The sequence below is a fragment of the Sciurus vulgaris genome, assembly GCF_902686455.1.
Source record: "Sciurus vulgaris genome assembly, chromosome: 11".
NCBI classification, from domain to species: Eukaryota; Metazoa; Chordata; class Mammalia; order Rodentia; family Sciuridae; genus Sciurus; species Sciurus vulgaris.
The window spans coordinates 127,280,748-127,307,716 of NC_136472.1; the positions used below are offsets into that span (position 1 = coordinate 127,280,748).

The 26,969-nt window shown below is 43.6% G+C and overlaps 1 protein-coding gene across 8 annotated transcripts in view; it reads left to right on the forward strand.

The window, feature by feature from the left end:
* The window catches only part of NTM (neurotrimin), a 962,543-nt gene that overhangs the window by 284,940 nt on the left and 650,634 nt on the right, over positions 1–26,969 (forward strand). For 4 of the 8 annotated variants that reach the window (XM_079103654.1, XM_079103658.1, XM_079103660.1 and 1 more), the window contains exon 2: positions 2,270–2,392. The exons of the other annotated variants lie outside the window; for them this stretch is intronic. In XM_079103654.1, coding sequence (XP_078959780.1) covers positions 2,335–2,392 — 58 coding nt within the window. In that variant the 5' untranslated portion in view covers positions 2,270–2,334. The remainder of the gene's footprint in view (positions 1–2,269; positions 2,393–26,969) is intronic. 8 annotated transcript variants of the gene reach the window in all.

Sequence of the window (26,969 nt, forward strand, 5' to 3'; positions counted from 1 at the left end):
CTCCAAGACACACAGTCTCCCCCATCATGCACATCTTGCACCAGCAACGCATTTTTTTTTTACCATCAATGAACCTGTGTTGAAGGTCATTATGTTAATGCCCATTTGTCTGTACACCATTTCTTATTTTAGAGTAATAATGAAGGAAAACACACATCATTTCTCTAGGTCTGATCTGCCAACCTGTCTGCTTTTTGCCCCTGCTTAAAGGTTCTTGATATACTGAGAAAGTTGCCAGTTGCAAAACTGCAGAGCAGAGATAGAGCAGGATTATAAGCTTTCAAAGGTGCAAACACTGTGAAGGCATTGGGATCTTTCCTGTGCAACAGAGGGAAACTCGTAAGCACAGGTATTAAAAATAGAAAATGACCTACGAGATCAGTATCCTCCCTGAGGGTCCAGAGTAGGGGAAGTAATGCAAGTACATGGGCTCCTGGTTTCTCCTTGACTGGGGGAACAAATTGATACATTTGTCACTAGCTCCCAAAGGCAGCTGAGGCCAAGTGTTCTCTTTGTCCATGAGTGTGGCCCCAAGGACAGCAACACGGAGGACACCAAACCCTTCCAATTACTTGTTCTTTACAGTTTACTAAGCACATTTAAAGTATCACTGTAGTCTCACAACATCCTAGTGGATAATGCAGGGTTTGTACAATTCTTTCCACCTAGGGGATGAGGGAGCCTCAAGGAGAAAGATTCTCATAGCTTCTCACATGAGTGAGGGATGGAGTCAACACATAAATGGCATGAGTTATTTGCCTGTATTTACTGCAGGGACTATAGGGTTGGGCATCAATTTCAGGATCCTCTGGTAATTTCTAGAGCCTATGATAAAACTAGATCAATTATTTTCTAGCTTAACATCCATAACCAGAACAACAAAAAATAATCATCCTTGTGAAGTAAGGTGTTTTAATTTATATGTAGAAGGAAATATTTCTGAGCCAAATACTTTTAGGAAAAGCTTAAGCATGACTCTTCATCTCAGACGTTCTTGAAGTCATTAGCACATTAATGTGGTTGTGAATCTCCCAGAGATGAAGCAGGTGCAGCATTTTCCAAACATACTGGATGAAGACTGAGCATCCCATGGTGACAAATCTTTGGGAAGTAGGAACTGACATTGGTTGAATGGGGCCAGGTAGCTACTTTCTATCTACTACTCACCCCTGGGTATCCTCTGTAGAAAATTTCAGAGGAGATTGAAGGGGAAAGAATAGAAAACTGAAATCTCCAAGAAGAAGCTAGAGAGAAAATAGTTGTTTGGGCACATTAATAAAAAGATGCTGGCAACCCACTGAAATAAATTTTCAAACATGTAAGCCTGTGTTAGGGGGTTTGGTGCCTAGTGTGGTCTGGTGAGGGGACTGTAGGGGTATGTAGGCACAGAGACTGGATTCTCTGTAGCTTGGGGAAACTGACTGAACTGACTGTAAAGAATTTACCATGTGAAGTGGGGAGATTTGGGGATCAAGAGCTAGACAAGTTATAGACTTGGGTATCCTGGGGTTTTTAAGAGAATCTCCTAAGAATAGGATGGACCAGGTTGACTCCTGTTTTGAGGAAGGGGACTGGACAAAATGACTCTCACACAGGACTTAGAGTACTGCAATAATGAGCACTCTGCAGTATTAAGCTGGTCTGAAGTATGAGCGCTAAAGGTGCTGTCTGACAGAATGGGTGACTTTTTTCAAACTTGAGCCAGAAGGGGCAAGAAGGTCAGGGCAAGGGGGAGAGAGAGGAGAAAGACTTAGAGCCAAAGCTATTTGAAAAAGTCCCAGAACCTGTGGATGGAAAGTCACCCTGCCTGCAGAAAGCTGACCCCCCCTGCCTCCTCCCTAGTAGTTGAACTGAGGATGACCCTGAGTCTCTGTCACCTCTACCTCCTGCAATAAAAGAGGCTCCTCTCTCCCTGTAACCTCAGAGCGCAGGGCTATTTGAGGGCCGCCCTTGATCACTGTGGTCTGTGAGCCTCCCACTTCATTCCTTCGTGACCTCTCTTCCGTAGAGATATGGGAGCAGGCAGGGTGGAGAGAAGGTGGCAAAGAGTGAAGGTGAGCAGCCACGAAACAAAAGGAAAATCATGAAGAGAGCGTGGGCCCTGGGGATGGGCTTCTTGCAAAATCCCGAGTTTCATTAAATATAGAAAAGTAAGATGAAATAATAATATTCACTCATTGTTAGTTTCAAAGTCGGAAGCTGGCCTTGATTTCAAAGAACTTGTGTGTAATGTGATGCATGCCTTTTTCTTCTGTCTCTCTTTTTATAGGTAAGTGACATTTCATTCTGCTCATCCCCAAGGCAAAGTTGGATGTTTTTAAAGTGAAAAAAAAAATGAGTGGAAAAAGAAACGGGGAAGGTGGGAAGAGGTGGAAGTCGAGGGTCAGCACAGGTAGGTGCCCGCTCAATTCTTCATTGTTTTGTGGATTGGTGAGGGCCTTCCCCCAGACTCGGTGGCAAATCCTTTCTCCAGAAGTGCAGGTCCAGGTCGCAGATGTAGCTTTTGAGATGGTGATGCCTTTGCTGTTTGAAGTGGTCATCCTATAGCATGCTGGCTGTGCTATGGCCAAGAGATGTTTTTCTGGTGAAGTCTCAGATCTGGAAGGATTTGGGGCTCTGTGTTCCAATGTGGTGAATCAGCTACTTTCTGTGGATAGGTGCAAGGGGAAGTAGGGAGTATATTTGCATTCAAAAAAGAAAATTGGAAACATGGAAAGCTGACATTTCTGCCATGAAAGGACTGTCCAAGGAATAGAAATTTCTAGATGAAAAGGATTATGGGGAAACTGAGATCTGGTACATTAGGAATCATTTACTTAATTTTAGGGTCTATTTAATTAATGTCAACGTTATTTTCCCATTCCTGCTTGGTCACTGAGGCTGAAATACCACTTATTTTCTCTTTAGCATGAAGCAGAGTGGCTTTCTAAAAAAGCTGGAGACCGATTTGTCATTATAATCACTGTACCTCTTCTTGGTCAGTCAAGGAAGACATTTTAAAGTTTCATACTAGCGTGGGCTTTCTACTGCTTTTAAATTCAATTGCTTTCCCTTAAGATTGGAGTGGAAGTGCTCTTTGTTTTTTTCTCAGTAAGTTGCCAACAATCTACTGATATAATTGACCAATGGTTTGGTCCCACTTGTATTTGTTATTTTCTTTAAGAGAGAAAAGGAGAGAAATGTAGAACATGCTACTTAACAGTTTATAAATCTATATGGAGAATGCAAAACTCAGTTCAGTAAAAGTATTAAAACACACAGTCCTATCTTTGTCCAACTAAGGGAGATAAACAGAACTGAGTGGAGGATGAGTTGCTAAAGAGGAGGGGCATATGGAAACAACTTCATTATATTTCAAAGACCTCCTAAAGAGGCACATCTGTGAATTGAGAAATCTTAGGAAGAGGCCAAAAGAGAATCTGTTATTAAAGGTATGTAATTCCAATGCACAGATATTATTTAAATCTTTCCTTCGCTATCAGCAAAATGGAAAAAAATGTTCAAAACCAACTTCTTCCCCAAACTAGAAAAATATCACTGAATATGAAAAATGAACAAACATCTCTTTTCATGGTGTCATACCTCAATCCTGTAGGTCTCTTGTTATGTTTTCTCCAAAGATACTGTGACTTCTGCCACACCATCCTGGTTGTAGACACCCTTGGGAATACTTTTTGGTATTTGCTCTGCATGATAGTGAACTCTAAGCTGCCATCTGTCTGGATCCCAGCCCAAACTGGAACTCATACTACCCCCACTCTGCTTTGGAAATAAAGAAAACCTGAACCAGGATGCAATTCTAGAATTGTGCAAGCCCAATAGGGCAGTTAAAAGGGTTTGTAGCCACAGGCTTTCAAGGTTGATCGAGCCATTGACACAGTAAGAAGAGCAGTTTTTAAAAAAATTATGTATAGAATAAGGGATACAGTATAATTTCTTACTCGTCTTGATTTTCGGCCTTTTCTGTATACGGTGGGTTGAATGACTAGATGGGAAAGGGGCAGCTTTCTCCCAGTCTTCTACCCTAGACACCATGTCTTCCCTTGTCAGCTTGAGAAAGCAGGGAAGGTTGGGACTCTCAGCTTATTATGATGGATGAAGTCAATGTCTCAGAATTTCCTATTAATAAGGAGGTAATAGAGTATATGTTAATTTTACAAGAAAAATTTCCATGGACCATATAAGTACATGGGATATATTTGAATACTTTTAATACACCATGATTCTCAGAATCATAAGAATAAAATTCTATTTGCACCTACCTAATAAATAACACATTCACCAGCAGTACTGTACCCTGTGGACAAGGGGGTAGGTGGTGTTTACACACACATATCCCTCCAAATACATAAACACTTATACATGCGTTCTCACACACATGCCTATTTTTAGATGCATATTCATATAGCTGTGATTTTTGTCTTTGAAAGGTGACAAGGAGAAAAGACATTTCTCAGAATCAGAAGTGCCCTTTTAATATTGGTTCCCAAGATCTATGTGTTCTGTTTAATCTCTTCATCACTCACCAAATGCCCCTGTCATTCACTATATTTAACTCCTCTGCATGGCTGCCTAATGCACCAAGTTCTTCATTTCCTTGGGATCCATTAATCTGGTTATCTCCCAAGCTCCAGTGCCCCAGGTTGACACAGTTAATCATTTTGGGATTTTGAGCCTCACATTGATCTTTCTCTCTCCATTCTCCTCTCCACCTCAGGTCCTATGGCCATTCTTGAACCCTCTGTTTGTTTGCACAGTCTCCACTTGGAACAAGAGCCAGGAAATCTAATGGAGTTTGGTGCTTCTTGGGCACTGGCATCTGTGGGTTTTGGGACGCACCAATGAGTTTGATGTGGATTATGTGCAGTGACTTCTAGCAGAGATTGAAACAAAGAAACAAATCGTCTTCTGCAGTAAGACAAGCCTTCTGCCATCCTTTGCAGGACTGGCTTTAGGGGCTGCAAGGCTCCCAGTCTTTGGTCAAGGAAGAGTTTTTCTTTAAAGCTAATCCTTACTGGGTTTCAGATGTCTTGCTAATCAACACACAGACACATACACACACACACACACATGCACACACATGTGCACATGTGTGCACACACACACAGCTACACATACACACTTATTTTCCAAACTATCCTATGACTTTAGTTTAACCATTTCCTGTTTTAAAAAATGGAAATGAAGACTTAAAGAGATGATTTGCCCAAGGTCACCTGACCCTGAAATTTGAATTGCACCTTATGACTATGTGTTTATTACATTCACATTTTTAACTGCTTATACACTATCCTAGAAGAGTAGAAGGGGCCAAGAAATAAAAGTCTTTAAACCCCTCTGCTTTTGCTCTTTTCTAGCAGAATGGATCAATCAAATTGTAACTATGCAGTCATTCTCTGGACAGGGCTCTGGATGATCCAGTACAGATGGGTAAAACATAACTGAGTGGATATTTAGAGAAACCTGGTTTGAGGCTTGCAGCTGCCACCAATTCACTGTGTGCCCCAAGCAATTCAATTCTGAGTCTCTTAAATTATGACAAAAATGTCCTAAGCATAATATTTCATAAGCTTATCAGAAATCAAATAGGCAGAATGATGCCGTTGAAAGGGTGCTCTAAAGACATGCAATCATTATCATGATCTGGAAAATTTCCCTTCGCCCTGGCCTTCCAAATCCCTAAGTCTAGTTCTTGATTTTCCTGATGGAGTGCAGAAGTTTTACCAAAGTAAGGAGCAGTTCTTGGCAGCTTTCTGAATCTTCACTTCCTTTCAATACCAAGCCTAGTGGAGAGCAAAATTAGCCTGCCAATCACTCAGAAATGTGTGGGCCCCAGGAAATTAAATTCCCCCTCTCTCCAGCTGTCTACCCCCAAGTGCCAGGTACCACTGAATACACTAGCTACACATATCTGTTCCCAAGTCTCTTCTTTCATACGTTAATCTGATACTTTTAGCAAAAAAAGTAGGTTTGAAATGGAATTTATTTATTCCCAAAGTCTAAAGGTTATAGAATGCAGTTTTTATGATGTCCATCGGTCTCTTTGATCATTCTGTTGGAATTCAATATTTCCTTTTTCCAACAACATTTAAAAGCCACTATTATATCTGTCTGCCATCCTTTGATGGAAGACAGAAAGAAGAGAAGGTTTTGGCTCAGAGAAGTTAAAGAGAGGAAATGGGACCAGTCAGCACATCCTTATGTGTGACTGATCTGGAACTCCTGATACCAACTCCCTTCATGCATCTCTTCAGGACCTTGGACAGAACCCACTTCCTGCTTCCTGCAGAGGATGGATGGATATGTGACAAGCTGTAACAAAATACTCTCTAAATGCTTCCTCTGTTTGCTGGTGGCACTCACACTTCCCCTCCTGTCCCTTAGGGAAATTAAGAAGGAATCTTCTCTGAAGATTGACAACTGGAGACAGCTGCTCTATCTTACCTATCCTTCCCATACCTCATCTCTGGAGTGAGTTATCTTAATCCTGACATTTGCCCAACCATTCAGAGTGAAAACCTTTTCATATGGCAGGATGAAAAATATTTTGATTGCAGTGATGTGAAAAGCCAGGTGGAGATTTCATGGCAAGTCAAGGATAAAGGATATTATCCAAACTACTTGGTCACTGTTACAGGCTGAACTCTGTCTTTCCAAAATTTATATGCTGAAGCCTGAACCCCCCAGTAGTTCAAAATGTGACTGTTGGAAACAGGGCTATTAAAGAGGTAGTTAAAATGAGCAGAGATCATGTGACTGGATCCTGTTCCAATGTGTCTGGTGTCCTCATACAAAGAGATTAGGTCACAGACTCAGAGAGGAGGGGCAGTGTGTGGACAAAGGAAGAATACAGAGAGAGAAACCTTGAGAGAAGCCAACCCACCAACACCTTGATCATAGACTTGTAGCCTCCAGAATGGTGAGGAAATTAATTTGTATTTTGTAAGCAACACAGCTTATGGTATTTTGTATGTTTACTAGTAAGTGAGTAAAACCAAAAGATGAGTTTGTCAAGACCCAGTTTGTTGTCTTTCTGGGAACAAAGAGAAACTTCCATGCACTCTGGAAAGAAGGCAGCATTGTGAATTCAATCTCTGCTCTGCTGTGTCTTTCTTGACATTTAGCATGTTGCTGTTTTGACACTCAGTCTTCTCATCTGTACAATGGGTATAATTTATTGCTTGCTGCTGTTTTGAAAATTAATTGGCACAATGAATAATAAATATTTTAAGACACATAGTACTCATTATTGAGTTTTCAAACTCCTGTTATTTTTCTGAATAGTCATAAAGATATATAATAGTAGTGTCATAAGAACATAGTGTAATATTATAATATGTAGTATATGGGAGGCATTGTGCTAAATATTCATCAAGATTACCTCATTAAACTATCTGGCCTTTTCTTCTTCTGGTAATTGAAAACAATGAATCTATTCTCAGGACTGTTGAACTCCTCAACAGGAGGGTCTAATAGAGGACTGAGTACTTTCTTCCCATTACCTTGTTATTATTCATTGACTGCCACTCTCACTGTCTTGGGGAAAGGAACACCTTGTATTTCAAGGAAATTCACGAACTTCATGAGAGGTTCACATCCCCACTCCTGGTCCTGACTCCTATCTTACCATTTCCAAAGTGCTCCTTTATTTAAATGAAACTACTAGCCGCAGACAATTGAAGTCAAGCTCCAAGAATGCAGTTATAATGATTGATCTAATTGAGATTAAGATTACTGAGCATGAACAAATAATGTACCAAAAACACATAAGGTACTGAAAGGGTAACAGAACACCTCTTCTGACCCCATCGCCTCTTCCACAGTGTACCTCTTCCAGAATAGCAAGTCCCAGAATGAAAAAGCATGCTTAGCAAATATATCCTTTCTGACAACATAAGATGAAAGAAACCTGTGACCTCCAGGCTCCAGAGGTTGACTAAAAGCCAAGAAGCCTGAGTGACAAGGTGACATTCCCACCATGTCCTCACAGGACCTACAGCCTCTCCATCCACAAGTGGAATCAGCATGACATAGATGGCCAGACTCCTGGTGACATGCTCACAAAGCTACACTCAGAAAGGGGTGATGGATACACTAGAATTTGAATGGAATCATATACCATGGTGGAGCATGGTTGATGTGTCAACCTTTCTGGAAGTTGAGTTATTGCTCAATTCCTAGGTAAAGATCTGGAGCAGACATTCTCCAACACTTTCTTTCCCAACACATCTGAGAGATTTAGTCTCATCCATTGGGATTTAGAACCACTGCAATTTTCCATAAGGGACTAACTATGGGGACCGTAGGACCTCATGAAGATGGAGTGCTTTGACTGGTCCCTTGCCTACTCTCATCCATGGTCCTCAATCACAAGGTTAGGGAATTAGTGGGATTCAGGGATGGCTTATGCCATCTCTGCCCTACCTAGAATTCCTCAAGAGGGAGGGACAAATGCTAAATGGGATCTAAAATCTGCTCCAGGTCCTGGCCTACGTGCTCTCTAGGTTCTCCCTTCCCAATGATTTCATAACTCCAGCCACATGGACTTGGCTCTGGACCTTGCCTCTCCACTTATAAAGTAGTTCTGCATACAACAATGAGTAATTGTCAACCTTGACCTCACCTTAGAGGAATTGGAGACCTTTAAAACACACTGGTACACTTGCCCTATGCCTACAGACTCCTATTCAAATGTTGGGTGGGTCTGGACATCCAAGTGTTTGCACTGTGCTGCCAGGATTAGAGAGAGTGCAAGGGAATACTCCCTCTTCTCACTGCTGGGGTCTGATGAGTTTAACTCTGAAAGCTCCTTTCTTCTAAGTTCTTCATAGTCGTGATCATAATACACTATGAAGACACCTTCCAGTGCCTCATGCAGCTAGATCCTCATAATAGAAAGCTTTTCTTCATTCCTATTCGTGAGTGAGGAACTGCAGAAAAAAAAAAAAGATAAATATCTTGCACAAAGTCTTGCATCTCACAGGTGAAGAAGTAGGGTTGGAACTCATGTCAACATAACTGCTGAGACTTGGCTATTAGATACTGTATGAAACACCTTATGTTTCCTTGATGAAGGACTTTGGGATCACTTTGGAAATATTTTGTGTGCATAAAATTGTGTGTGAGAGTATATTCATATGTACATATACATATACATACATATACACACAAACACATACAGATATACAATATTTGCTCTTGGGGATGCCAAGATATTCCTAAGGAAGATTCTTAGGTGATATCATTTCTTAGTTTTGTGCTGATATAACAGAATACCAGAAACTGGGTTATTTATTGAAATAAAGAAAGAAACTAAGAAATAAAGAAAGAAGCTAGCTTCTCACAGTTTCAGAGATTGGCAACCCAGAATGGGCAGCTAGTGAGAGCATTTTTGCTGCATCTGCCTGTGACAGAAAGCATAATAAGAGAGTACATGGGAGGAGTGAGGAGGACAAAATCAGCCTTTTATCACCCTTTAAAAAATTATTTTTACCGCGAATTCATTCACAATGGCAGCATCCTCAGGGCCTAATACTGTTAAAGGCCTCATCTCCCGTTATTGCAATTGGGGATTAAGTTAGCAACACATGAACTTTGGAGAGCACATTTAAACCACAGCTTACTACCAATGGAGAATTGAAGATTAAAAAAAGAAAGAAAACTTGATTATATGTTACAGGTCCCTAGGTCCCTGGGATGTGTCCCCTCACCTACTGCTTATAGCTTTGCATTGAGAAAGTACAGCACCCCTGTGGCCTCTGCTGTGAGCTCTCCTGGCCTGCTTCTTGTTGAGCAGGGTTGAGGTGGAAGGTATAATGAGTTTGAAGCAAAGACTTAAGACAACTAATTTTCCCCCTTCTAATCCCCAATTTCGGACAAACACTGGGCCCAGAAGTGAGTAAGGGAATTAAATTAACGAACACAATTTCTCCCTGTCATTGAACTCTGACTAATGAGTCTATTTCTGGGTAATAAGAAGGAGCAGGAAGTGACAAGGCAGTGTAATGAATTAGTGGCCCAGAACCTCGTTAGTCAGAATAATCTTTCCACGAAAGATAAATGATGCAAACATTAATTATAAAGCCAGGATGGAAATGCATCCCATTATTTGGCTTCCTAAGAAATCTATCCCAGTTATTATGAGGCGTCTCAGACAACAACAATAATAATAAAGCAAAGGCTCAGTGAGAACTCTAACCCCCAGGGAGACTCACTCCACTGGTGGTGGCTGGTGGAGGGAGACTAGGGTCAGTGCTGCTTTTTAAAGGGGCTGATTCTAGAGGAAATCAGTTAAGCCTTCTGGGTTTTGTACCAGGAAGGATGAGACTGCTTTCCTGGCTGTGACCCCTCTGTACCCTGCAGGAAGCTGTGCCTTCAGTGGGATCATTCAGAGCCACACTCTAAGTCAGTAGTCCAGGTGAGGTGTAGGGTTCGACAAGAACATTCTACCCATTTTTTTTTAAAAAAAGAAGGCTAAGGTTTTCCAAGAAACTCTAGCATCTTAAACGGTGGTTTAGAGATCAAAACCATGGAGGAAATAAAGGTTAAGAGATCAAGCTCTTGATTCAGCCAAGCTTATATGCTCACTCTGTGTATTCAGGAAGGTTTCTTGGCCTGTCTCTTCATCTAAGAATTGGAGAGAGCAAAGTGTTAAGAGAGTTATCAGTAATTAAGTGAGGTCATACATGTAAAGTACTTGGCATCTATTAAGAGCTCTATGGATGCCATCCATAATTTCTTTTCTCTTTTGATGTGTTGGTAAGGTTATAGAATTGGAAAGCAAGTGGGAGACATGAAAGGCAGTTCCCTTGTTGCACAGAGGTGGGGGTGAGGGGGAGAGGAACAATCCTGACCAATAGTGTCCTGCATTTCCTCAGTCCCAGGGATGGAGCAAACACCTGGCTCCAGGCACAGGTGAGGTTGTAAGACTGCTTTTTGTGTTTTTGGTTTGTTTGTTTGTTTCTTTTTTTTTTTTTTTTTTTTTCTTTTTGTTCTTTGTTGAATTATGATAAATGCCCAGAAGGTAAGGAGGGAGAAAGGGAGGAGGACTTGACCCTAAGCCAAAGTGGAGGAGGATGAATCTGAGGGAGAAATGCAGTTGCTGAGACGCTCCTCGGGAGAGTAAATAAACCAGAATTAAAAACTATAAAAAAGTACTTTGCAGCGTTAAGGTAATAAACTTGTGCATGACTTTGCAGCTCAGCAAGTATTCTGCTTCTGAAGACGTTAGCTGTCTCTTGCCCAGGGAGGGATTGGGAAGTCTGCTGAAGGGACAGGAGTTTGAACCAAAAATGTTTTAACCCTCCCGCCTCCTTCCAGGTGGCACCTGGAGGCTGTGAGCTGCTTTAGTTGTTCAGGATTTGTGGTTGCCTGACTGGCAATACTTGGTAATGAGAGAAGAAAAAAAAAAAAAATCATTAATTGGAAATGAGTTTTAATTGTCTCTGACTTCTCATTTGTAGGCTATTAAAATGAGTTTCCTATTAAGCTATCACATCAGGCTGCCTCACTCTCAGAGAGCAGAAGACCCCAGAAAATACCCCTTGCTCTTCTTCTGGCTTCTGCTCCATTCGCTTGCCTTTTGCAAAAACAGGGCTCTTGGGTTCTAAGTAGAATAAAGCAAATGGGAAAAAATAGAACAAGAAATCTTACTGTCAAATTCTTTTTATTTTTATTTTGTTTCTTAAAAATATACCTGTCTGCATGTGTTTATTATTCTGTGATTGTTTCTTGAACATTTGCAAGAACTTCAGGAAGGTTGCTCAGGGAACTGGGCATGGTGAGGTCCTGATGCTCCTGTGTCAAATCCGCTTCCTGGACTTGGGGGTCCAGGTAGGGCTGAACAGATGTAGAGAAATGGGGACTCTTGGCAGGGCAGGGAAAGAGGAGGGAGGGCGGAGTCAGGTTGCCCATCTCTTCTCTCCAGCACATGCACATCTGTAGCTCTAATGGGTCAGGGGTGTGTTCCTGTCTAGGGGCCCAGGCCTTCTTAGAAATGGCAGAGGTCCTTCTCAAAGGTGGCAAAGGTGGGCCCAAACCACCCTGATAGTCTACACTGAGCAAGCAGAGGGCACCTCAGCCCCCTCCCTGAGGGTTTCTAAGTATGGACTCAGATCATTGAAACCCAGGGCCCAAGAGGCACCAACAACCAAGGAACACAGTCCCTACTCCTTCTCACATTTCTTACCTCCTCTTCTCCCCTCCATTATTCGGACTCTCTCCTTCCTCCTTCCCTGTCTTTTCTCACTGCAGTGCTTCTTTCTCTGCCCCTCCCTACCCCTTTATGTTTCTGTGGCTCCTTCCTACCAGCTCCCGTCTCTCTCTATGCAGAAGTGCCAGGAATTCCTTCATAGCAGGCTCAGCTCAAGAATTTGCTAGGTGGCTCTTGGCCTCTTGCCCTTCTAGGTAAGCCCTGCTCTCAGCAACTTTACACTGCAAGAAGGAGTCATTTCCAACCCCCTCAGGCAGAGGCATAATGAACCTGGAAGGCCGGTTCCACCCCTCAGCTCCCCAGGGCACTATCTGCTTCTATTCCTCCCACTTTCTCCCCAGCTCCATCGCTACACAGTTTATTTATGGAGAGCCAGGGGCACTTGTCTCCTTCCAACTAAATTACCTGCAAATTCAGGGAATCATCTATAGCTCTTCCTTGTACAGGCCTTGTTAGTTCCGGGACTGTAGAAAATGTGCTTGAATCGATGCTAAACCTGGGTCTGGGGGGACCCTGCAGGGTTCTTCAACCTCTTTGAAGCCCACACTGGGCTAAACATGTCTATGACTTGGCAGAGCTGGAAAATGGCTTGAGGTCCTGTGAGATCAGCCAAGAGTCAGCAGTATCAGAAGCCAGGACCTTGGGCAAATCTGCAGGTCAACAGAGATTGACAAAGTGTCAATCAACAATAGTTGATCAAAGCCATAGCCTCAGAAATGACAAAAATAATAATGGCACCCTCAGAGGAGCCTGGTGGAGGTAATGATATTTCTAGGTTTGTGAGCTGAGGCCCTTTTCAAGGTCAAGTCAAGATTTAGGGTCAGGGTTGGGGACATAGCTCAGTTGGTAGAGTGCTCGCCTCCTAAGCACAAGGCCCTGGGTTCAATCCCCAGCACCGAAAAAAAAAAAAAAAAAAAAGATTTAGGGTCTCTGGATTTTGGTGCTCTGTGCTAGTAGCAGGTGCTCATCTCTCCCTGGCCCAACCGTAGAGTCCTAGACAGGCCCTCAGTCCCCTGCCCCTCAGCCTGCATTGCCATGAGGCAGCAGATAAAGGAATTTTTTCTGGAGTGGACTAGACTTTCACACCATAGGTCCCAGATGTCAGGTCTTCTTGGCAGAGGATTAAAAAGTTTGAGCAGTTAGGGTACAGTTGTGCAAGACCCTCAGCATCAGAAGCCCCAGAAGAAGCTGCAGGATAGCAACAGGACCCCTGACCCCATCAGGAGGCCTTGCAGCAGAGGCTGTAGGCCCCAGTGCCTTCCGTATGCTGTCAGCATGTCCATGAGCCAGTCTGGCTGGGGTAGGGTCCTGGGGAATGGTGACAGAGTGGAGCAAGTTCTCCTCCTCTGAAGGCGTCTCACACTCACTTGCAAACCCTGAGCCTGCATAACATGCACATTCCCTGGGGCACATTTAGGCTGAGCATCTTGGGGCTTAGCATCTTGGGAGAAACCCATGTGGAAGGCATTCCCTGCCCCCTGTTTAATTTCCTGGGATTTCTGTTTCTTCTCTTCAAGACCTGGTTTAACCTGACACTTATCATTGTTCCCAGAGCTCTAGGACAGCATCGATTTGATGGCAGGGTGGCTACTTACATTTTTCATCCCTGCAGACCACTGGTATCTCTAGGGGAAGGACATGATCTGATTGAGGTTTTTAGTATTCCTGGGACATAGTAGGCATTCCATAGAGGTTTGTGAAATTGAAGTACCCACGGTCTGTCCTTGGCCTCTTCTCAGTCCCCCATCCTCCATTCCAACTTCGTGATAACTTAGACTTTGAAATAGAGAAGTCTGTTGTGCTTTGGGGAAGAAGTCCCCGTGTTCATCAAGGTCCTCGACTGAAGCCTAAGAACAGCTCCAGAAAGACAGGGCTGGGAAGGGCCAGTGGGTCAGAACCGTTCCCTGCACCCCGACATTTCTGGTACTGAATTGCGGATAGCAATGAAACTCTGTGGGCTGCCCAACAGCTGCAAGGCTGGGAGACCCCGCAAAGACTTGGAACCCTGTGGGCGGAGTTCGCGCCTCTCAGTGATCCGATATTCTCTTACACACTTGGTTAGAGGACACCGGAAGGCCGTGGCCCTTTCTGAGCAGACAGTGTGGAAACCTCACAGGGCTACATGGACTTTCTGCCAGAAGCACCGCTGGAGCTTCTGCCAGCCTCCAAGTCTGCACTTTGCAAGAGAACTGCTAATTGTTTGCCCATGTTTTCTGTATGAGTGTGCACAGGTGCATCTTTCTTCCTGTCCCCTTGCCACCTTGCTTACCCGCCTGCCTGAGTTTACAAGGGAAAAGCCTCCATTGGAACATGACGGATTTTGATGCTGTTTTGGGTGTAAAATCACTATCCCAATAGGCTTCTCCATTGAGACCTCCCTAGAATTGCTCTTTGTTCTTCACCAGAAGCAGACCTGGACATAGGATCCTGTGCCCTACACTCTTTTTCTTCTTTACTTCATGAAGCGGGAAGGCAGAGGTCTTATCCCTGCAGACTGCCTTTTAAAGTAAAATGCCAGAACAGAGATTTGACATACCCAGTGTCTTTTATTTTTTATTTATTTTTATTTTATTTTATTTTATTTTTTTTACCCCTCTCTGTCCCCCCACTGTGGTGTCAGAATTTGATGGTTTGAAAAGCAGTGCAGAGGAAGAGGGTGGGGAGAACAGCATCAGGGAGATAATTGACTTCGGAAATACTATGTCTAAGATAGAGAAAGAAAACAAGTGAAAATATGTTATTTTACAACCTTGATACTCCTGACCTCATTGAAAATAAATATACACACACTGTAGGGGCGAGCAGGTAGACAGAAAGAGGCTATCCAGCGTGGGGCACTGGCTCCCTCTTGTGGCCATTATTAGTAGTGCCATGTTTGACTGTTCTCTTTGCCAGACAAGCAGACATGTCTCGGAAGTGTTTGAGCACCGCCTGAACTCAATCTAGAGCGTGCTTAGAGCCTATTGAGAAAGAGAGCAGTTCATAAACGTTTCCCTTTCCTACTGAAGGAACTCCTTTTCCTCCTAGCTTTGTAGAAGAGAAGATGCCAGTACAGGAAGAAGAAAACTCACTCTAAAGCTCAGGTTCATCTTTGTGATATATCCACAACACATCATTGTAGCTCTCAGTTTCATCATCTGTAAAATGACAACTTTAACTAGGTGATATTTCTCGTCCTTGCCAGAGAGCTGGCAAGTCGTTGACAGCGGTCTGGTGAGGATCTCGTTGTATGAGATTGCTTCATTTCATTTGAGGACTATTCATTCAGGGCTATTGTTGTTTTTCAACGAATCTGGTGTTGACTCAGTGTAAGAAACCAGCTTTTTTTGTTGCTACTTGCTGTGACAAGAATATGGCCATTATTATTTGCTAGGCTGATTTTCTTTTCTGCTTTCCTGTCATGTTGCCCCTCTGTCTCTCTGAAACTCTCCAAAAGATATAAAAATCTCCTTGGGATATAAGTAAGGCATCCACCACCTGAAATCCACTGAGACTCCAGGAGGTACACCCACAGGTCTTTGAGTCGGTGGCACCCTGACTTTTGGATTAGACATCAAAACATGAGGTTTACAGTTAGTGGCATTTGGTCTTATAGTTTCTTTTTCATCTAGATCTCAGCAAAATCCACTCACTGCTAAAAAAGAAAGCTCTCCAGTATTCCAGGCATGCTCCCAAGGTGCCATTTTCTGCACTAACCCTCTGTATGTGGGGTGTCTGGTCTTTTCACATGTAGCCCACACAAGCAGACCTCAATTCTCACCCTGCACTCCTACCTCCTGGCCCTGACTGGACTTCCCGATCTCCAGATCCATCTTCATGTTAGTTTCTATGTAAGGCTAAAAGAGTCATTTATCTTTCCTGCTCAAACCCTTGAGATATTTCTGTTTAGCAAGACAGCAATGTCAGGCAGCTTCACTGTTTTATTAAGTGTATTAAAGAGCTGAGAAGCTCATCTGTTGGCTACAGTTGGTAGACTGGTTATCTTGGCTACATCCCAATATATCGTGGGTTGTTTTCCCAACACATCTTTGAATTCTTATTACTGGCTATGCTGTGATTTCACTGATGTTATTATTATAATTCATTTGTATCTTACAAAGACTATAATATAGATGAGAACTTTGCCAAATGCAATATTACAACCTGTTTGGAAGGACGGCCACATTGATAAATAATCATTACTTGTTGAGTACCAACTGTGGGCAAAGAGACTTCGCCTTCTGATTCTTCCATTTCCTGTGACAGCCCTGGAAGGGAGGTTGTATAGCATTATCTCATTTTAACAGCCCCAGGGAGGCTGATTATTTTCTCATGTTGTCAAAGGAGCCAAATCCTAGAGGAGACAAAATTCACACCCACCTCTAACTCCAGTGTTTGTGCATTTGTCATAATGGCACTGCTATCTCAGTCCCATCTCTGCATGGAATTTCACTTTGGGCTTTTATCTACTGACCAGCACATTGACTGTGAGTTTATGTGTCCTCTTGAATTTTGAGCTGCCTAAATCAGAGTGGTTCTGTTCCTAGAAGAGAGGCAAAGCTCACACCTTCTGATCCCAGGGACCATAACCTGGGGTTTGGGTATACAATCGATGGGACTTGTTTACTGCTTTAATTATGAGTGCTGGAGGCATGGATGGGAAAACCACTTAGAACTGAAATTTGACTCTTATAAACTAGGCAGATATGTTTCAAAAGGACTAACAGTCAAATTTTGACATGATAACCTTGAACTTGAACCCTTGGCTTTCTCTTCTGGAGAATTAGATTTTTTTTTTTTTTTAACAAAGAACTATCAAAAGACTCAAAGCTCTATTATGTCTGGAAAATATGTGAATCTATGGGAGAGAAATGGTTTTGAAATATTTAAATGGTTTTTGGTAGAAAATTAATGCGGTGCTTTCAATTAAGTTGCATAAAACCAAACCAAGACTAATGGGTATAAGTTACTTGGAAATAATCTGTTCAATGTAAAATTAATTTTAAGGGTCTGAAGTCTCTTAAAAAGTGAAGCACAACCCTGATGTGCAGTTTTTCTAGCACAAGAAGAGTGCGTATATGCATGCAGGCTTGTGTGCACCCTGGTGCTCTGTGTGAGTGGTAGCCTGCATGCATGTGCTCATGGACACAGGGAAAGGGGCCAGTAAGAGATAGAAGGCTTACACAGATGGCTTGAATGATTTCATATCTTTTGTACCTCTATAATTCAGTTTTAAAAATGGACCTGTATTGGAGAGATCTATTTGCCCAGGAAACCTGCCTGGTGTACTTTCTTTTATTTGAAATTTCAAACCTTTGAATAAGTCACAAAAATAGCACATCTGTCCACCTTCACCTATGTTTACCATGCATCTTCTGAGAATCAGTTAACCTCTTGCATAACCACAGCACAATGATGGAATTCAGGAAATTTAACAGAGATCTTTGACTATTTTCCAATAAAGAGTCTGCATACAAGCCCATCCAGTTGTCCCAATATTGTCCTTTGTTCTGCTTTCCCCTGACCGCTGACCCATCCACTTAACTCATTTGGTTGTCAGGTCTCTTTAGACTTCTTGAATCTGGAACAGTGTTGCAGCCTTTGTCTTTCCTGACATTAACAGCCTTGACAATGACAGACTGTTTGGTAGTGCTGAGCACTTTTCAAATGCTGCTAATCACTGGCCGAGTCCACGTCTAGTACATAATAAATGTTGAATACACATAAATGTAATTGGAGGAAATCTGTGAACTGGTAGCCACAGACCTTGAGGTTGGGATGAAGGTTTGAATTCTGACCTTCCACTTAGGGCCACTTGAATTTGAGTTAAGTCACCTACCTCTTCCTCTCTGCAGTGAGGCCCTCTCAAAGCAGTAATCAGAACTAAGTGACATATTATAGGTAAAGTCCTTAGGAAAAGATAGCAAAATGCCAGACAGAAGCAATATATTATTATTTATTATTAATATGCCAGCGAGGCAGCCTGAAGCTAGAATAGCATAGTGAAACATAGGGAAGAATAAAAGTGGGGTTAGTCAGCTGGGATCACTAAGTATGCGGTTAGGCTTGGTGTCTGGGGTCCTTCTGCGGGTGTCACATGATGCCACCCCTCTGTGCCCACTTCCAAAGGCTCCACCCCTCAAAACAGCCATGACCTGTTGAGTTTCTATTGAGAGCCACCTGTCTCTAGGGAAAGCCCACAATCTCATGACAGCCATAAATGTTCTTATGATCTTGGTATTAAGATGCAGAGAGAGTTTCAGACAAATTATGTCATTTAGTCAGCATCACACAGTCAGGAAGGGCAGAATCAAGAATCGAGAAGCAAATTTCCAATGTCTCTGCAGAGTGAAGGGGTAGGGTCCTGGCTATGTTTGCTCCACCAGTCCTAAGCTATTGCTGCTACCCAGAGACACAGAGGCCTGTGACATGGAGCTGGTCAGTAGGTCCTACTTCTCTGTAACAGAGTATATTTAAATCTGTAAATTACCAACTCTCTTTAGGCAGTACTTATTTCTTCATTGATATGCAGATGTATGCTAATAAGCTCTGGTTCCACACTTCATTTGATGACCTTCTCAGTTTTATTTATTTATTGACTTGGTAAAGTAGTGAGTCTGGAGAACTCTCTAAGGAATTGGCAAGCATTACAGTTTCCTAGAGATCCCTCTCTCCATTTCCATACATGGGCCCAGGCCAGTATTTGGGGAGGTAGAGAACCCAGGTGCCAATATCACATACTAGAACACACCTAGGCACTTACCCATTGTCCCCATCTGGTTTCAGCAGGACCAGAAAGATGGACTTCCACAGGGCTGGGTGGCTCAGGCCTGACTGACGAGGCCTCCAAGAGGCATCGTCCACATGTGGGCCAGCACTGACCACTTAGCATTCGGTTCCCCAGAGTCACCTTCTCTAGCTCAGTATAAAGACCAGAAGGCAGTACAAGTCTTCGTCCTGTTGTTTGGCTATGCCATAGAAAGAGAAATCAATCTGAAATGGATTGTCTGCCTCTCTGTACCTTCCCTCCCATCCTGGAGCCATGTACATACAGAAAAGGCCTGGCTGATGGACTTGAGAGTTTTAGACATGCTTCTGCCAGATGCCTGGTCACATCACAGTTTTTCTTCAAAAATATTGCCTTCTTTGCTCTTTCCCTTTCTCTATCTCATTCTTTTCTTCCCATCTCTTTCTTTGATCAGAGGCCTCAGATGGACTATTTCTTTTTGGATTGGAGGAAGGGTTGTCACTGACTTTAACCTTTCTCTTCTGGAATTCTGGCCCTTTGTACACAGCAGAAAACAGCCAGCATCCGGGTGCACTGAGGTGGTCAGTAGACTGGGCTGCAGGGAGAGAATATTCACAGGCCCCATACCTCCTTCTCCCAAGGCTTCATCTTCTTGCACTCAGCTTCCTCTGACATTCTTTCTTCATATATTATAAGTTGTATAACTGCTTTTTTTAGAAATTATTTTTATTTAGGTTTTAATTTTTTACAGACTGCATTTTGATTCATTTTACACAAATGGGGTACATCATTTCGTTTCTATGGTTGTATACAATGTAGATTCATACCATTTGTGTAACTACTTTTAAAATGGAAAATATTCACTTTTGAAAAGGGTTCAAAGAGGCAAAACCCTTCAGACCAGAATCCTCTAGACCACAACTGGTTTCCTCCATGAGTCCATCCCCATCTCTTCAAGTTCAGGGATCTGCCACCCTGAACATGTTCCTGCCTGGCTCTTTATCCTACTCCTCATGTGTTCTTTTCTATCATGTTCAAAGTCAGAGGAGGAACGTTAATACATGAAAGGAGGAAAGAGCTGTAGAAGAAAAGTAGGGCATCTGTAAGATGAGGGCCCAACAACTACAGTAAATATCATGAAGGACTTTCATCAAGCTGTCCATTCCAGTCACTTTCAGTGGCTTCCTGAAACAGTCATTTGAGAAAATTTTTGAAGCCAAGTCTGGACTTATGAGGCAGGGTAGCCATGATTGATTAATCATGCCTGCCATGGGTCCAGACAGAGGAGAACTGGCATGTTGCCATCACAGCTTTCAATGGTGCTTCCAACCAGGAGCTGCTGTCTACACCTCTGATTATGCTATTCCTTCCACTGTGTGGGTCCAATTTCTCTCATTTCCTTCTGACAGCTTCTGGGGCTTAGTTTCCTCCACTAAGGCAATAAGAAAAAGAAATGTGAAATATTATAGCATTAGTATCACCTGGAACTGCATAGAAATGCAAAATCTCAGGTCCCACCATGGTCATACTGACTTAGAAACTCTGGAGTGATACCTCCAGATCATCTCACTGTAGTCTAGCTTGTGAGAACCACTCTTAGGAGAAAGAAGAGGCATGGATATTGAATTGGAAAAAGGCTGGTACTGGTTTTTGACCAACTCTTCTCTTTTATGATTTTGTCAAAGTCATGGGAAGGTGAATCTGCTAGCTTAGGATTCTCTGGTTGAAGCAGCTTGAGAAAGACCTATATTTTATAGCAATATTCAGTGGCAGATTTTATCGAGCTTCAGTAAATCCCTCCTGGACAGGGGAGAATGAAGCTCTCTGGGTGACTGTGCCACATGAACCCAGATGGAGACATTCTCAGGAGCCTTGAACCCCCATCCCTCTGCGGTATTTACACCTCTGTCTGGTCATTGCATCACCCAGTTTTCCCTCCCCTGGGTCAGCCTACGTATAAAATTGGACATTTTGGATTTCACTGTAATGAATCAGAGAAGACAGCAGATTGGGCTGTTAGAGGGAACTGGGAATACCCAAGGTCATCATTCTGGTGTGGATATATGTGCACCTGTGTGTGCATGTGTGTTGGTGTGCATCTATTCATGTCTCTCTACGTGCCTGTGTATGGTGTGAGTAGGTCTGTGTGTGGGACTATGTCTCTGTGTTTTTCTGTGTGTGCATGTGTGTGCATGTATGTCTCTGTGTCTTTGTATCTGTGATCTTGTTCATTCTGTGTGTATCTCGGTGCAAATGAGGGTCTGTGTATCTCTCTGTGTGTCTGTGTGTGTGTGTGTGTGTGTGTGTGTGTGTGTGACTTTGTGAGCCTGTACTCCCCACCCTGCACACTCTGGCTAGAGAATCAAGGTAAACATGAATGAGCAGAAGCAGGCTGAGCCCACCCATCCTTCTAAGTCCAATAGAGGTCTCTGGGAAGAGCATATCAAGGCTCCAAATCCCTGGAGGCGAATCCTACTCACCTGCAGACACCTCTGCCATGCCTTCCACAGGACTCAAGGAACACTGGGGCTAAGCCCTGCATGACTTCAGCAGGTTCCTGAGCTCAACCTCACTCTCCCCATTGCTGACAGATCCATCTCTGCACGCATGCTGTATCAGGGGAAACTCCAATTTTTCATCTGGAATATAGGCTAATGTCTGACTTAAAGGTGGTTGTAAGGACTAATCTAAGAAGGGCTTACATAAAATAGCAACTGTGATTTTAGGTGTTTAGGGGCATCCTGCAAGCCACAGAAGACCATCTCAGAAGTTTCTTCCATAGCATGTTCCTGCTTTCTTCAAACCATCGGCAGCCAGGTCCTCAGCAGGCTGAGGTTGACTAGGTTCTACCCTCCTCCTTGCCAGACGCCAGGATCTACTTCTCTACCTGGTGTATGCAAGACTTTGCCCTCTGGTGGGGACTGAGGACTCTCAGACTGGGACAGCCAGGGGGAAGGCCAGGTTCTTGCTTTCTCTTGATGCCCACTGACTGGAAACTAGGAACCTTCCTTTTCATTCCTCTCTGAGGGTTTCTCTTCTCCCATTTGTTCATTAACTATAAATGGAACGTACCCAGATTTATCCAAGTTTTGATGAATCAGCTGCCTCTCACATCAAAAGGTTTTCTTCCTGATCTCATTCACCTCCTCTTTGGGGTTTGGACCCCTTTTGGGGTAAAGGGACTCAATGCTCTTAGCTCTCTTTGCATTTCACCTATGGACTGGGATTGCAGTATGAAATAGAATCACATAAAATTATTTATGTGATTTAAAAATCACATAAATGTTACACGTCCTACAATAGCAGCTTCCTCCCCACTTTGTCCTTTCTCACACACACACAAACACACACACACACACACACACACACACAGGTTCACAGGCTTGTAGAATTTTCTAGAAATTTTGCTAGTGCAAGTACCATCCCACACTCATCAGCATAGGTCTTATTCCTCATTAGAACAGAACTTTGCCTCTGAAAGTACAGCTGCCCTACCTTACTGCAAAACCCAGCCAGGAGGTCTGCATGTTTTAGTCCTAATCCAAAGAAGAATGCTAACAACACCTCCATCAGCAGAACATGACTCCCTGAGTCTAAGTAGCTCCCCCACTTCATCTCCCTTGTCTTTGCTCCTCTGAAGTAAGACAGGGCAGGGAGCAAGGATGTGTATGTTATAGGAGACCCTTTGGTAGAGTAGCCCACAGCTGGGAGCCAAACAGAGTGCCAGGCAGGAAAGAAAATGATGCTGTTCTTAAACACTGAATCCAAGTCTCCCTCCAAAGACAAGAAGAAATAACAAGAGAGGATACAGAGGAGTCCAATGGGGTGGGATACTTCTGAGCAAGCACAGTGAGTAATGGGTGGGACACCTCAGCAGGGCTAATGGAACCTAATTTGAATGTGAGGGTGGATGGGTAGTTTCAGCAATAGGCTACAGAGGTATCGGAGTTTCATCTCGTTGAAATGTTCATGGCAAACTTGCCGTGGGACTGATTAGAACAGAAATGATAAACCCTATCATTACTGCCATGGAGTGGGGGTATGAGGGCAGGTGGCCTGGTCCTCAAGCCAGCAACAGTGTTCACATTTTGGGGAATTGCAGAGAGATGGCAAGAGTAGGAGGCTGGATGTTTTAAAGGAAGTGCCCCTGGAGGGAATTGCTAAACTTACCGTTGTCATGGGAACTGATGGTTTTCCAGACTGAATTCCTTTGGATGGTCACAACCACAGCTCCATGTTGGTTGTGAGGAAAGTCAGTTACTGCAAGGGTGGGGGGTGCAGATAAGAAGGGACATTGATGGAGGCTGGGAGATGGCAGCTTCTTTCAATGAAGCTAAATCCCCTCTTACTTTGAGTTGGACAGAACTAGTTTCTAATATACTATTTGTTTGCTGGTTTTGCTGCATGATAGACTGTTCCAGTTAATGCAGTCTTGCTCAACTTCATTTTTTCCATCAGCAAATGCAATGTTTGGGATCTTAATTGACCGTGAAGGCCCATTTAAAAGGGGGTTCCCAGTTCATGATGTTATTAGGAGTTAGTGGAAACTTTAAAGAGGAGGAAACTTGACGAAGGAAGTTAGGTCCTTGGATGTTTGAAGGGGATATTGGATCCCCAGTCTCCTTCTCTCTCTGTTTTCCAGCCATTATGAGTCGAGCAGTTGCTCCACCATACACTTCTCACCATTGGCCCAAAGAATCAGGACCAACGGATCAAGGACTGAAATTTCCAAAACCATGAATCAAAACCATGAGTCCCTTTTAGTTAATTATCTCAGGTATTCTTTCACAGCGATGGAAAGCTGACTAACACATAGTCAGGAAAATCATCTGCTGATTTTTTTGAAAGAAATAAATGAGCTCATAAATGTGGTGCATGAATACAGAGCCCAGCATAGAGAAATCAACTTAGTATGTTGGCGATGAGAGGATCACAACAAAGATAGCAGCTCTCTCTGGCCACACCACCTTTCTGGAGTGATCCAGGAAAGACTTTTCAGGCAGGGTGACAAGTGATGTTCCTAAAATTATAGAACTGTAGTCCAAACCTATTCACTACCTGGAACCTATAATAATGGCTGCTTCTCGCATGCTACTATGACAAATGCAGTCCACTCTTTCTGCTCTGTGCCCAAAAAACTTTTTCTCAAGAGTCCTCTGAGACTTGACCCACTCTCCCTTTGAACCCTCTCTAGCCAGGGCTGTAGCTTGAAGGCAGGAAGCTTTCACTCGTAGGGATGCTCCACTGGCTATCCTCTTGTTTCCCGACTGGCTCTACCTTTGTTTATACAAGGTGTGAGCACCTCACTCATTTAGCTTTGAGGTCCATTGGTTCTTTGGCGCTTTGACTAGCCCCAAGTTGGTGGTTCTGCAGTCTTCCCAAGTACACTCTTGGTCCTCATCTTTCATCTCTCCGAGGATATGCTTTTTCCCACTGTGTCCCCATTCGTAGAGAACAGCCAGATGTCTGGAGACAGCAGTGTGAGTGCCAGCCCAAGTGATGAACTGAGAGATACTCTGGAACTCAGTTTCTACAGCTGTGCAGTAAGGCAGTAATACCCTGCACTTACCCTGGCTTGGAGATGAACCTATGTTGGAGGCAGGAGAGAGTTCAGGGGCATGGGTGAGTTTCAGAGAGTAACTGAGCTCCCCACTGCAATTGAAAAAGTTGTGTCCTACAGAAGCTGGCTGAGAGACCAGAGGAAAGACAAGGGGACAGAAGTGGGACCCATGTAGATGGAAGGCTCAACCCAAGAGAGCTTTCTGGACATTATAAGATAAAGAGTGAGTGTTCTTTGGGACATTACAGAGGTGTCTCATTTAACTTTTACAAAAGCCTTGTGAGCAGGGATTATCAATGGTCATTCAAGAGACGAGGAAAGGGAAGCCCAGCATTTGGGTACCTTGACTAGAGAACAGCTTGGAAAGCAATCCATACTCCATACCCAAACTCAGTCTTTTAGGATGCACTCGTCTTGAGAATGTGCAGGTTGAGGCAGAGAGATCCCCAGGAAGCATCTCTGAGAGGCACTGAGGGGAGAGTCAGGCTGGCAGGCTGACAGCTTCCTAACCAAACGGCAATGTTTGATCCTTTCCTGTCACTAAGTCTCTGATCTGGTCTTTTGTCATCCTCTGCATTGGCTCTGCTGCAGTCACTGACAGCCAGCACCCGGCTGGTCCTCACATACCAACACGTTTGCCTCAGCCTCTCCACTGGCTGTTTTTCTGCTTGCCTGCCATGCACCATTCCTCTATATCAAGTGGATTGTTCCACTTCTTTCAGGCCTGCCATCAAATGTCCCTTATCAGAAATGTCTCCCAATCTCCCTACACAGTAGAAACAAGGCCAGAGCGTTCTATCTCCTTACCTTGGTTTATCGTTTTTCTTAGGCACTTTCAATACCTGACAAATTATACATCTACTTGTGTATTTGTTTAGTGTCAATCTACCACAACTAAAATAAAAGTTCCACACAATCAAGGACAATTCCTTCTCCAACCACAGTGTCTACAATATTGGCATAAAGAAGGCACTTAGTATGTATATTTTTGGAGTCTAGTCATGGTACCTAGAGGGATATTTTCAACTCTGGAATCCTATGGTGTTATACTATGTAAATAGTGGCATGGGATGCTGCTGATAAAGAAGTCTAGCCTTGACCCTGATCCCCAGGGTTTTTAATATTGCAAGGAGTGGGGAGGCACACATAGGTGCTCAATCACCAGGAGTGGATCACAGTCCCCAGGAAGGAAGGAGTCACAGGCTGGAGAAGAGTGGACTTCTGAGGGCAGCCAAGCCTAGGACTTGCTTCCTGTCCTGTCAATAACTATCTGATTCAGAGACAGCTCTGTGCACCTCTAATGGCTCAGTTCCACTTGGACACCACAAAAGGCTGGCTGAGAGGTACAGATAAGAATGGAGTAATTTCCTTTGATTTCTTTGATGTTTCAAAGGTAGAAAATAATTTGTCCTCTTCTTAGAACCACTTAGCTGTGGGCTGGAGGTTGAGGAAGGTTCCATCAGTTGGAAATGCTAATTAGAAACAATTATAACCCAGACTTGACCTGTCTGGGCGCACCTAAGTGAGGCAGGCTGAGCAGCAGTGGCCAGGTCAGAAGCCTGTGGGGGCAATGGAGCCTGGGGCAGTAGGTTGTGTTCTGCAGAACCAGTAAAGACAGCCAGAAGTGCTGGATTTGGACAGACAGTTGAGTCTGAGAGACATTCCATTTGCAGCATGAGACTCTGGGGCAGACCCAGGCTCAGTATCAAATTGACCTTCCCCTCTATTATACATCTCTAAACAAATGATGTCACTAATTCAGTGTTCCAAGGGGCAATAAAAACTGTCACTGCAAAAATCATGACCAAACATGAACTATGGTATCCCATTAATCTTTGTGAATTGCTGACCTCTTGGGAGCAGGTATCCAGGGTTTGCTTCATCAAGGGTCACCTGCCCACCCTATGTACTTGAATGTATTGTCTCTGTCCCTTGCACATAGTTGCATTCCCCTTTCAACTTGGTCCTCTGAGCACGGACACCTTCCAGTCCCATCCCCTTGGGACCCTAATGAGGGTCACAAGAAGAACAAGGTTTGTATCCTGCTGTGACCCTGAACTTCCAGGGACTGAGAAGAGCCCTCTGCTCCCAGCCCTTCACCAGGTCACGAGGCCAGGGTTTGTCTCTTGCTGTTAGAGTCTGCACTTCTTTCTGTCTGTCTGTTTTCCCTGTCTCTTGGGTGTGTCGGCAGAAAGGGGCAGCCAAAATTCACTTGAATTAGTGCTACCTAATGCCCTGGGACAGGAACAGTGGGCTGTGGGGAGAAAGTAATCATAAGGAACAAAACAGCTCAACCATAGTGTTCCTGGGAGAGGGGGACCAAAGGTCACAAGAAGGATAATGTCCCCCAGGTTGGGTGGCAAGAAGCTATGAAGTCCCCTGCCTCTTCCTGACCTCTTTCTGCTGTTGATTTGGGGTGGATTCCAGCCCCCTCCTTCCAGGAGTCTTCTAACCCCACCCCCATACAGACA